Source organism: Oncorhynchus masou, chromosome 15, assembly GCF_036934945.1.
Source record: "Oncorhynchus masou masou isolate Uvic2021 chromosome 15, UVic_Omas_1.1, whole genome shotgun sequence".
Classification (NCBI taxonomy): domain Eukaryota; kingdom Metazoa; phylum Chordata; class Actinopteri; order Salmoniformes; family Salmonidae; genus Oncorhynchus; species Oncorhynchus masou.
Window position 1 is genome coordinate 21056781 of NC_088226.1, and position 13336 is coordinate 21070116.

The 13336-nt window shown below is 42.1% G+C and overlaps 1 protein-coding gene across 3 annotated transcripts; it reads left to right on the forward strand.

Moving 5' to 3' along the window:
- Positions 1 to 3998: 3998 nt before the first annotated feature.
- mief1 (mitochondrial elongation factor 1) lies at positions 3999 to 10676 on the forward strand. 3 transcript variants are annotated; one of them, XM_064988635.1, is made up of 5 exons: positions 3999 to 4087; positions 4334 to 4485; positions 4723 to 4903; positions 8073 to 8335; positions 8533 to 10676. In XM_064988635.1, exons 2-5 carry the CDS (start codon positions 4339 to 4341, stop codon positions 9358 to 9360), a joined length of 1419 nt encoding a protein of 472 aa, XP_064844707.1. In that variant the 5' UTR covers positions 3999 to 4087; positions 4334 to 4338; the 3' UTR covers positions 9361 to 10676. The 3 variants fall into 3 exon arrangements, with proteins under 3 accessions (XP_064844707.1, XP_064844705.1, XP_064844706.1); XM_064988633.1 differs by having other exon boundaries at positions 4022 to 4148; XM_064988634.1 differs by having other exon boundaries at positions 4057 to 4148; positions 4338 to 4485.
- Positions 10677 to 13336: the final 2660 nt, after the last annotated feature.

Below are 13336 nucleotides of genomic sequence, written 5' to 3' on the forward strand. Positions count from 1 at the left end.
CTGAACATTAAATGCACTTTAACTGGTTTCGAAAATGTCTCCTGGTACATGCCTCCTGGTCTCTATAATTAGATTTGTAGCAACAGTAGAATAAGAGGCATGAGGCTGAATTAGTAATGGCTGTCTCTCGCAATGTCTTATGCCGTCTCAATATGCCGTCTCAAATACAATAGTCTTAACGATTTAACACAATTTAGACCATATTCAAAAACACTTTTACAGATATCACTGCTGCCAGTAACTTGGTTACCTGTGAAGTTCTGTTAGGTAGACTAACATTATCTGACTCACAAACAACATCATTATGGCCATAGGGCTAAATGTAATGTGAGATTTCTGTGGTTTATTTACTAATACAGACCACCATACATTCAATCATGTGACGTAACTATACAAGTATTTCCTTGGTATTCTTGATTATGACCAATAGTATCAAATTGTGAAATATTGGAATAGCTCAGGGAATATTTGTATTATCTTATCCCTAGGGCTCCCGAGTGGCGCAGCGGTCTAAGTACTGCATCTCAGTGCTAGAGGCATCACTACAGACCCTGTTTCGAATACAGGCTTTATCACAACCGGCCGTGATTGGGAGTCCCAGGGGATGGCGCACAATTGGCCCAGCGTCGTTAGGGATTGGCCGGGGTAGGCAGTCATTGTAATTAAGAATTTGTTCTTAAATAATGTGCCTAGTTAATTAAACATTCCTATTTCAGTAAATTAGCAAAATTGCCAAAAAATGTCCATACTTTACCTCCAGTCAAGGTGTCAAAGATGTGTGATGAGCCTCCTGAGGTTTCACACCTATGTTTATACTCTGATGCATGTTTTTTTCTTATTGTGTACATAGTAAAACCCATTACTTATTTTTCTTTCCCCCTTTTGTGGAAACTGTTCTTAACATATGTAGTTTCACTTTCATCAAAACTGGTGGTGCTCTTGAAACTCACTGACCACAACTACCCGAAGCCCCCTGAACTCAGTTGCCCGAAACCCCTCTGACCTGAGATGCCCGAAGCCCCCCTGACCTCTGACCTCAGCTGCCCGAGACTCCCTAACCAAAGTAGGCCTCACCAGCCTTAGATAGACACACCTTAGACAGAACTGTGCTGTACATTTTTCTTATGAATCAGATACGATTCGTTGGCACTTTAACATTTATTTTTTTTACTTTAGTATTCAACATTACTCCTTTTGTCAGTCTTTCTATTTGGACTTGTGTTTATGAAAAGGTATCTAGCCGAAACGTGGGGCATTGGCTATGTTTCTGTTTGTTTAAGATTATTATTTTTTGAAAGAATATAATTAATTGTAAGCCTTTGCATAGGATTAATGACAACGCAGATTAATGGGACTTCTTATTTTCACTAAAGGTAATTTAGCAGACAAAATACTCAGACATTCCAAATGGAGACAAACATTATGTGATTGTATGCAAGCTGCTTAGGTAGCTAGTTGTGAGATTTCACCACTTAATGGCATTTGGTTCCCCAATTTCAGAAACCACTTGGCTTAGTTAAGTGTAATTCCTAAGTAACTGTTTCTTCAATTACCTAACAATGTAGATATTTATGATAACAATAAAAACTACTTTTTATATTTTGTTATTAGTTATATTATTTTATATTGAATACTGCACTGTTGGGTAGGGCTTCCAAGTTTAGCATTTCAGTTTACTTGTGCATGTGACAAATTAAACTTGAAACCACCAGCAACATGGTGCCCAGCCCGTATGGGCTTATAAGACACGATATCAAGTGTCAAGTAGGTGTGCACAAAACAAAAATGCTACATTAAACAAATTAAATGCATTTAACACTTAGCTATTACAATTTTCACCTTGTCTCTCTACACAAACAATATTCTTCTCCACCCCAGGAAAATAAATTGTGCAATGTAAAATAAACTCACATTGTGAAAAAGAACTTCAACCTGTGTTCATCCTGTAATCAAACACTTCATGAGTGAGCACCAACAATTTTACCAAACAGAACATGTCTCAGGTCATCATACAGAGGGCAATAAAACACAAAATGAGCTTCACTTTCTATTAACCCAAGATCACACAAGGGATTGTGTCAAATCTTAGCTGCTCACAAACTTTTTTTTTTTTACCTTTATTTTACTAGGCAAGTCATCTAAGAACAAATTCTTATTTTCAATGACGGCCTAGGAACAGTGGGTTAACTGCCTGTTCAGGGGCAGAACAGCAGATTTTGTACCTTGTCAGCTCAGGGATTTGAACTTGCAACCTTTCGGTTACAATGCTCTAACCACTAGGCTACGCTGCCGCCCTTTACCAAAATAGTACATATTAATATGAGCTTGTTTCATTATATGTGTTTCATTTATCCTTGTCTTGTCCTGGTAATCAGTGATGATGCTATAGGTGATAAAACAATTTCCCAAATTCGGATTAATAAAGTAATACTCTACTCTCCTTTAACCTACTCTACTCTACTTATATAGTCTTATTACATTGGTTTATGATCTTATTCACATTATGTTTCCTTATTAGACTCCTTTATAAAAATGTATTCCATCATATAAAGGTGTATAGGTTTGTAGGCTAAATAAGACTGAGTGCAGTAATGTCACATTTCTCAACCATAAAAATTGTTCAAACCGGATGTAGTAATTCCAGTGCAAAAATAAGTAGCCAATAGCTTCCGGTTTGTCATTCTGACCCCGAAGCGAGGGGGAACTGTGTCTGTTGTACTTATAAGGAGAAACCTTTGAAATCGTTTCTCAAACGTAAGTTCAGCGTTCTCCCTTGACGATGTAAAATGTTGTTCTGTCAATATCGTATATTTGTATTCAATTGATTGTGAGTATCAGCTCCTCAATGTGCAAGGTCAGCATCGTTCGGAGGCTAACGTTACTGTAAAAAAGCTAATCAACGTTAGCTCACTAGCTAGGCTAGAATTAAGTGTTTTTTTTAAAATTACTATTAGCCAATCAAAGGGAACAATACGATTGGTACTAGTTTTGCTATTCTAGTATAGATAATTGTTAGCTCACTTGTCGTATAGTCTACAGGGGAAACAGCAGCTAACGTTTGGTAGCTAAATTGCTAAGGGGTGTTCTGCTGGACGAGTGCTAACGCAAACTAGCTAATGTCAGATGAAAGTGGTTAGTTAGCTATTTCAGTATCTTATGTGTTGCTCTGGTCTGACACGGCTAGGCTGCATGCAGACTAGACCGGCATACCATAGCTAATGTTAGATAGATAGCAAATTAACTTGACTTGCTGCTGGGTGGGTGGGTGTCATTTGTGGAAGGTTCTAACATGAACCTGTTCCAGAAACTTCGTAAAGTACAAGGATGCCAACAACGCATACAAAGTCAATTCACCAAGCTAACTAGCTGCCGAATAGGCATCAACTCACCACGTAGCTAATTCTTAATGTTAGTTCATAGGCTACCAGAGCGAGGATAGACATTTTTTTTAAATAAACGTGAGTGAAAAACGTAAATTGCCCACGCCCTACCCGGTATCTTTTTCTGCCGCTGTACAATTTTGTATGCGTTGTATGTTGGCAACCTTGTTATTTTTGGAACAGATTCCTGTTGGGACGTTACACAAATTACATCTGCAACAAATGACCAGTCTCATCTCTTATCCCGTCATCCACAAAGGTTATCGAGCTAAATATGCCCAATCGTATCAAGTAGTTTAGTTACTGTTCAGGATTAGTATAGCCTAACTTGATCCATGTTGTCCTTCCACTTCACCAGTGGCAGATGCCTAGGTGACAGTTTTTGAAAGTCTACGCTAATACTACACTTTGCGTAATGTTTACCTATTCTATTGAAATAAATACATGTCCTATCTCTCCTCATAGGAGTCTTCCCATCTCCATGTGCATCCCTAATGGGCGGCTGGTCTCGTAGTGCGGTGCTGGAGCTGTACCGAGCACTGCTCCGTGCAGGGTGCCACCTTCAGTACACAGACCGCAACTACTACCGGCGCGCCGTGGCCGGGGAGTTCCGCCGCTGCCAGGCTCTGACCGTGCCGAGTGACAAGGAGGCCGCACTGAAGAGGGGCCAGTTCTTCCTCAGCAGTAGACTGGGGGGGCTGATGTAGGTGAGGCTCAACCATCCAACACCACCTTTAGCAAGGCGTGCTTGTGGCAGACCACTAACAGGTAAACTATTCAGCCATTTAACTGACCAACTATCCTTTTGCTCTCATAAATTAATAATACATATTTTAATAATAAAAGGTACACAGTCCTTGAGTTATGGTAATAGAACGCATGACTCTTTACGTCTGAATCAGTACTTTGTTCTTCTCTCATCATTTTCCCTTTCTAACGCTACATTCACAAAGACAGAATGGCGGGAGTGAACGGTGACCGTAAAGGAAAGAAGGATGACAACGGCATGGGCACGGCTGTTGACTTTTTGCTCTCTAATGCCAAGCTTGTGCTTGGGGTCGGAGGAGCTGCCATGCTTGGCATTGCAACACTAGCAGTCAAAAGAGTAAGTGGGACATTCTTTAAGTTAGATCATTGCAATTCTATTCTTGTAAATGTTATTATGTACATTCTTTGTCCGTTGTGCCAGTTCAGTTGTAGGCAAAATGTGATCACCTCTCACTGTTTGGCATCTGGTCTCTACATCAGTGATTTTACTGTTTTTAACCACGAGTGGAAGACATGTCCATTTCATGAAACACTCTAATGGACAAATATGCTTTTCAATTCCATCTCCTTTCAGATGTATGACCGTGCCATAAGTGCTCCGACCAGCCCTACTAAGATGGAACCATCAGGGAAAAGGAGTTGGGAAGAACCAAGTTGGATGGGCTCGTCACCACGGGTACTTAACCACGACATGAGGTCAACAGTGAGCAGGTCACTGCAGACTCTACCCACCTCCTCCAACTCCTTTGAACCAGGTATGGTACGCTAATGTATTTAGGGTGTCACACAGTGTTTCGCATTACAACTATCAACATTGCTCATTTAGCAGAGTTACAATCGTGCCGTTAGCTCACCCCACAGTGTGAAACGTTGCCAATGGCACTGCCAAATTGGTACTTTTTTGGTGGTGCGACTGGTTAGTACGTTGTCAAGCAGGACGATTATGTGTGTTGGCAAGGCAGAGGATGCGAGATCAAGTACCGGTAAGGACTGGTGAGCGTGGAAGCTATAGGGACGCCTGTTACACTCTCACTTGCTCACACTCACACGCATTGCCTAACTCTGTTCAGAGCGAGGCCTGAACAGTAACACTTGGGATTGATGTAGCAGGTGGTCACAGTGGGGTAGTAGTGTGTTTCAGATGGTTTGACCTCATCTCTGTGCAGTGTTTTCTAATCCTTGGCTGTGTCTATTGACGACAGGATGGCTGATGACAGGATGGCTGTACTTCCTGTATTGTGGGTGATGCTACTGACTGCTTGTTGTAGGAAGCTATAGGGTCGTTCCATTTGATATCAACCAGATTTTGACTCCACATCTTTTGATTTAAACTAAACTTTCCATACATATTTGCCCATGGTTTAAGTGATCAGAAAATTACTTTTTGGACCTGAATGCCAACACAATCAGGAGATGGAGGGGCTCAAAGTTGACCAATTTTTGCATATCCCACCATACCATGAGACGTCCTTGTATTCATCACTTGAAAAGATGAACGGTTAAGTTTGATATAGTTTAAAAGCTTGAAACCAGGGTTGCCAAACTATTATAAATTGTAGGTAAAATACGTGTAATGTTTAATTTCAATTATCTAAAAACATGTAAACTCAGATGTAGTTTAATTTTTGCCTATGTTGACGCTTAGACCCTAATGTATATCATCTGAGGTGCATGTGTTGTGCCTGCCATTGGTTGAGACACAGTATACTCTTGAATACCAGGTGGGTGTCATTTTAATCATAGAAGTATAATTCATAGAATGGACCTATCCATTCAGACAACTGCAATTTAGCTGTTACACCATTGAAAGTAATTGAATTTGACATCTTACATTCCAATTACTACCATGAAGATGGCCGCCGGTCTACCCGCCATTAAATGTCAATTTAAATAGGAATGTCTTGTCCACATCACCAACAAACTATCATGGTCTAAACATACTAAGACAGTCATGAAGAGGGCACGACAAAACCTATTCCCCCTCGGGAGACTGAAAAGATTAGGCTTTGGGTCCTCAGATCCTCAAAATGTTCTACAGCTGCACCATCGAGTATCCTGACTGGTTGCAGCACTGCCTGGTATGGCAACTGCGCGACCTCTACAGAGGGTAGTGTGTACGGCCCAGTACATCACTGGGGCCAAGCTTCCTGCCATCCAGGACCTCTGTACAAGGCGGTGTCAGAGGAAGGCCCTAAACTGTCAGACTCCAGCCACCCTAGTCATAGACTGCTACCGCACAGCAAGTGGTACCGGAGTGCCAAGTCTAGGTCCCGAAGGCTTCTTAACAGCTTCTATCACCAAGCCATAAGACTCCTGAACAGTTAATCAAAGGGCTACCCAGACCCATCTTACACTGCTGCTACTCTGTTTATTATCTATGTATAGTCACCTTAACTCTACTTACATGTACATATTATCTCGACTAACCTGGGCCCCCGCACATTGACTCTGCCGGTACCCCCTGTATATAGCCTCGCTATTGTTATTTTACTGCTGCTGTTGAATTATTTGTTACTTTTATTTTACATAACACGTTTTTTTCTTAACTTCTTAAAGCATTGTTGGTTAAAGGCTTGTAAGTAAGCATTTCACTGTAGGGTCTGTTGTACACCTGTTGTATTCATCCGCACGTGACAAACAACATTTGATTCTATCTATATTTATGATTTTAATAGGATTCGTATAGAAGATTGACATTTGTAATTTAAAACAACTGATATTCCCATTCAAGTCAATATTTTCTGTGTGGACCTCCAACCAATTGGAAAGTTGAAATGTCAATGTTATTCCCATTTTAGTTACACCTAGTCTTTTTAAGTGCATGCTGTGTCTCAACTGATGGCTGTCTCAACGATGTGGCACAAACCGGGAGGCTGGGGGTCGCACACTACAAGGTTCTTCACTTGGTCGTGAGGATTCTCCATACCACGCTGTCTCGTGAAAAACAAAAACGAAACGTGTCAGATCTCAACAACATAAACCATTCTTTTTTTTTGTTTTAAAGGAATGACCAATTAGTTTGACAATCCTGTTAGTAAGCTTTTAAATTATCAAACTGAGCCATTTGTTATTTTCAAGAGAGCGAGACATTCAGTGTCTGTCTCATGGTATGCGCCATAGATCACAATTTGGCCACCTATCTCCTGAATGTTTTGGCATTCAGGTCAAAAGTTATTTTCTGACCACTTCTACCATGGGCATACATGTATGGAAAGTTTTGTTGAAATTAAGGGGTGCGGTCAAAGCTATTGAAATTGAATGGAACGACCCTATAGTTTTGTTAGTAGAAATCCCACTAAATAGACTTAAACGGCTAGTTTCTATTGAGCTCCATTAGATATGTGTTAAAAAATACCTCAAAGTCTGTGGTATTTTGGGTGGTTCTCTTATGCCTGGTGTACACTACACAACTTTCAAAATTGTAACATTGCTGAGGCTCTCACATTTAACGACCGTCTTTCGTGTCGTTTCTTTGTCTTCCCAACGTGTATTAGTGCTCAAGCTAAACGATGTGGCACAAACCGGGAGGCTGGGGGTCACACACTACAAGGTTCTTCACTTGGTCGTGAGGATTCTCCATACCACGCTGTCTCGTGAAAAACTAAACGTGTCCGATCTCAACAACTAAAAAAAATTGTGTGGTGTACTTCTGGCTTTAGTAGTAGGTTACACTCTGTAGGAGAAGATAGTCTGTAAAGCAGCCCCTTGTGGTACTTGTTCCCATTAGTTGGGTTGGATTTCCTGTCGTCACCCAATAGCCTTACTTTTGTTCTTATTTACCTCCCATGCCCTTTCAACATATTTGATTTACTTCATTATTAAAGTGTCTTGAATCATCAGAATGCCCAGCCCACATGGGTTATATGCGATAACCCACACCTGCACATTCCTAACCTCTGCCTGTCGTGGCTGTATCCCACTCAGACTGCATGCGGAGGGCGGCGGGGCGGGGACGTAGCGCTGCAGGGGAGACTGACCTCTTCCGGGCCAGGATGCGCCTCTCCTTACAGGAGAAACTGTGGGAGTTCTACCAGGAGCGTGTGGCCATCCCCGCTGAGGAGCAGGCCACAGCCCGCCGGGCTGCCCTGGACATCTGCGCAGAGCTGAGGATCTTCCTGCACGCCAAGCTGCCCGACATGCCTCTCCGAGAGATGTACCTCAGCGGCAGCCTCTACGACGACCTGCAGGTAATAAGAGGGTAGAAGTAGTAAACTTGATCCTTCTGTGGGAAAGGGTAAAGATATCACTTCACAGGCCATTGGCTTAGGAGTGTTGTAACCACAAACGATGCTTTTTACCTCGGTGCCTGTCTCTGGGTTTGCAATGTTATGGTTTTACAAGAGTAACACCATGTGCTCTCTGACTCTCTCCCACTCTTTCTCAGGTGGTGACAGCGGATCACGCTCAGCTAATGGTCCCTCTGACCTTGGAGAAGAACCTGTGGTCGTCAGTCCCCGGGGAGGACACCATCATGAACGTTCCGGGCTTCTGGCTGATTCGCAGGGAGAACCTGGAATACTTCCCCCGGGGCAGCAGCTACTGGGACCGCTGCATGGTAGGTGGCTACCTCTCCCCCAAGTCTGTCCTGGAGGTGTTCGAGAAGCTGGTGGCGGGCTCCATCAACTGGCCGGCCATCGGCAGCGTTCTGGACTACGTGATCCGGCCGGTGGTTCCCTCGGAGACGCTCACCCTGGAGGTCCAGTACGAGACAGACCGCCTTCTTTTCGTGGACTTCCTGCCTCTGCTGGTGATGGACGACGGCGCCTCGCTCATCGCCAAGCCACACAGGCTGGCTGCGGAGCGCCATGAAAACCTGTGGCGGCAGAGCTTCCGTGTGGCGGAGACTGCGCGCCTGCGGGCTCTGGACCAAGAGGACGGGGGCTGCCGCTGTGCCTGCCTCAAGGTGACTAAAGCCGTGTGCAAGCTAAACCCGGCCCTAGCGCGCCTGTCGGCCAGTCAGCTGACCAACACCATACTGCTATTGAGCGAGAAGGAGGGCGACTGGACCCAGGAGGCGCTGGCTGACCGCTTCCTGCAGTTGCTCCGCTCTCTAGTGGGACACCTAGAGGCTGGGAGGCTCCCCTGCGCCCTGGTCCCCAAAGTCAACCTGTTCTGTGAGCTGACGCCAGTGGAGGTGGATGAGCTAGGATACACCCTTTACTGTTCCCTCTCTGACCCAGAGGCACTCCTAAGGACTCCTCAGTCTGACTAAGTCTGGTCACAGGTTCGAGGGTTTAGGACAGATGGTATATAATTCTAAGATTCCATACTGCAGAAGAGGATAGGATATGTAATTCATATGTGCTTCAGATATGGACCATGTCCCCTGTGACCATGTCGCTGTGTGATTGATTCAACATCACGTTTCTGGAGTCCCGGTTTCATCGATCAATATGTTTCTCTTTATGTTTTATTTGTGTAATTGTGTTTGATAAAGTATAAATGCAAAATCAACCACTTTAGTATGGGGGTTTAACAATGAATACAGGATCATCCAAATACCAGTTAAACCTCAGATGATGAAACCAGTCTCTTTATATGGTCACTATGCTGCACGTAAGCCGTTTATAAGTAGTACTGTTCAGAGGGGTATACTTTAAAGCATGAGCAAGGAGTTGGCCAACTAACTTCCCTAGATATCCAGAAATAACTTCAAATGGGCTTGGTCTAATTGACTTAACCAAAAACACAAGTTCAGCGTAATGAAGCCCCCAAAAATAAGTTATTTCTGTTTGTTTCTCAAAGTTGAACCTGTTTTGTAGTATACCCCTTGGTTTAGGACTCTGTATGTTGAATTGGGGATTGCTTCATTGGCTAATATTATGTTACCATAATATTATGTAGCCAGTTTGGATTGAATCGTGTTCAGGGGGGAAAAATATATATATATTCATTATAATTTGTGGGAATGGAAATTGGGGTTTATTTGAAAGCTATTTTGGTGACTCCATCCTCATATTGCAGGTCTTTCAAACACATAGTATGATGGGTAACATTAGTTTAATGCTAGTTAATATTATGTCTGAACAGGGGCATGAAAGAGCTCTCTCAGAACAAGCCTCCATAATCGGCTCAATCATTATTGTTCTCGACATTTCTAGCTTACTATTAAGCTGAGACTTGGAGGCAGGGTGCTTCTTACACTCTGCCATGAGATGCCAGTTCAGATGGATGGATAGTTTGGTGACACCGTCAAAACTGTCGCCCCTAACAAGGTAAATGGTCTTAAGCACTGTTGTGGTCCACTAGGAAATAAGACCAGTGAGTGGAACATGACAGGGGGTTGTTCTTCTACTGCAGGGTACTTATAGTACTGTAGCCTGGTATTGTACAGTTTGTGCTATAGCCAACTCTTCTCGTTGTCATGTTTGGCATGGCAAGGTTAGAAGAGTTGCTTACAGTGCATACAGTATGGGACCAGGCTACACTTAGCCTACTCTACCGCTCTAACTGTGTAAATGGATAGAATGTAATGTTTACCATGTGAGCCGCCGCGAAAGCAAATAAATTATTGTGGGACGACTGAAATCTTGACATTCTTGAGTTAAATTTTTTTTTTTTTTTTTTTTTCTTCTTGAAGTGAGTTTTTGAATTTGGTTCAAGTTCTGAAATTGTAGCAAACTTTGCAAGGGTGGAGGCTGCTGAGGGGAGGACGCCTCATAATAATGGCCGGAATGGAGTGGTGTCAAACACGTTCATGTGTTTGAATCCATTAACTGCATTCCAGCCAATATACTCCATTCCAGATGTTATTATGAGGCATCCTCCCATCAGCAGCCTCCAGTGGTGGAAACGCCCACTATAAAGCCTAATGTATAAATCACATCGGTTTCTATCTTCGTGGTATTTAAGTTGTTTTCTAGGACTCCTCCCACAAAGTTGTTGAATGAAAGAACGTTGAGAAATAAGAATATATACTTTTATGTTAGGAATGTGTGCCGTTTGCATGAATAAGAATACCAATGTAGAAAGTTAATCATACGTTGGGTTATTGTTATACACCTTCTCTGTACTGTCTGTTTATGACGTCAAATATGTCTTGTGACGTTAAGACAACGTACTTGACCTATATGTTCATTCATAGGTCTTTGTTGGTTAAAACTGTTTGTTGCATACCTTTGTATGAAACACATCTGGCATGACTTCCTCCCACTCGTAACACAAAATGGTTGGTGTGCTTTTCTTCAAATGACATTTTGCGATAGTTGATGTTTAAGCTGAGAGCAAATTTATCAAAGACAGAGCACCTCTTGTCGGTTGCTGTGGAAAAAATGTTTCCAGTTGCAAATACAGTATTTGTCAGTTTGTCTTTCAGGTCTGGTCTTGCTTCAGCGGCCCCTACTGGTATAAGGTAACTGTTGCTCAGTCATGATATAGTGTCTTCAGAAAACATTAATTGACTTCTTCCACATTTTGTGTTACAGCCTCAATTTAAAATCGATGAAATATATATTTTTCTCACCCATCTACAGATAATACCCCAAAGTGAAAACATGTTTAAGAAAATATATTTTTTTCAACTAGGCAAGTCAGTTAAGGACAAGTTCTTATTTACGACAGCCTACCAGGGAGCAGTGGACGAACTTCCTTGTTCAGGGGCAGAATGACATATTTTTACCTTGTCAGCTTGGAGATTTGATCCATCAATCTTTCGGTTACTGGCTCACTGCTCTAACCACTAGGCTACCTGCCGCCATGCTGACATATGACAGAAATATGTCATTGACATAAGTCTTCACACCTTAGTCAATATATGTTAGCATCACTTTTGGCAGCGATTACAGCATTTGTCTTTCTAGTTAAGTCTCTAAGAGCTTTGCACACCAGGATTGCACATTATCTGCACATCATTTAAAAGAATTCTTCAAGCTCTGTCAAGTTGGTTGTTAATCATTGCTAGACAGCCATTTTCAAGTCTTGCCATAGATTTTCCAAGACAGTTTGAAGTCGACTGTGTCTAGGCCACTCAGGAACATTCAATGTTGTCTTGGTAAGCACCACCAGTGTACATTTCGCCTTGTTTTTTTTTAGGTTATTCTGCTGAAAGCTGAATTTGACTGTCTTGTGGAAAGCAGACTGAACCAGGATTTCCTCTAGGATTTTGCCTGTGCTTAGCTCTATTCTGTTTCTTTTTTATCCTAAAAAAACTCCCTAGTTCTTGCTGATAACAAGCAGACCCATAACATGATGCAGCCACCACCATGCTTGAAGATATAAAGAGTGGTACTTGGCAATGGGTTGTTGGATTTTCCCCAAATATAACACTGTGTATTCAGGACATAAAGTTGATTTCTTTGCCAATTTTTTTGCAATTTTGCTTTGGTGCACTATTGCAAACAGGATGCATGTTTTGGAATATTTGTATTCTGTACAAGCTTTCTTCCTTTCCTTCTGTCAGTAAGGTTAGTATTGTGGAGTACCTACAATGTTGTTGATCCATCCTCAGTTTTCTCCTATCGCAGCCTCTTAACTGTTTTAAATACACATTGGATGGTGTATCAATGGTGTAAATAATAACTTCATCATGCTCAAAGGGATTTTCAATGTCTGCTTTTTTTTTAAATGTATACATGTACCCATCTACCAATAGGTGCCTTTCTTTGCGAGGCATTGGAAAACCTCCCTGGTCTTTGGTTGAATCTGTATTTGAAATTCCCTGTTTGACTGAGGAACCTTACAGGTGTGTGTGTGTGTGTGTGTGTGTGTGGATTACAGAGAAGAGGTAGTCGTTCAAAAATCATGTTAAACACTATTATTGTGTACAGTGAGTCCATGCAACTTATGTGACTTGTAAAAAAACATTTTACTCATGAAATTATTTAGGCTTGTTGACACGAGACATTTCAGCTTTTCATTTTTACAAAATGTGAAAAAAGGCTAGGGGTGTGAATACTTTCTCAAGGCACTGTATATTGTCTTCTGTGGTATGTTAGTGTGGATATTGGAGCAAAGTTATGTTCAGTTTAGAGACATTTCCTTTATTTATGGTAGTTCCATTAACTTTACACTTAGACACGGGTGGGTAGGTATTCATTTTGGTGCTCACTGTGTGCATTTAAGGGGGCTGGTCAATCCCATTGACATATAAGATCAACCCACATTGAAAGACAGCCAGGATTAATCTGGTGTTGACGTCCAGCAGACAGACGGGGATTTAAACCAGGTCAGGTAGCAGCTATAACCATCCC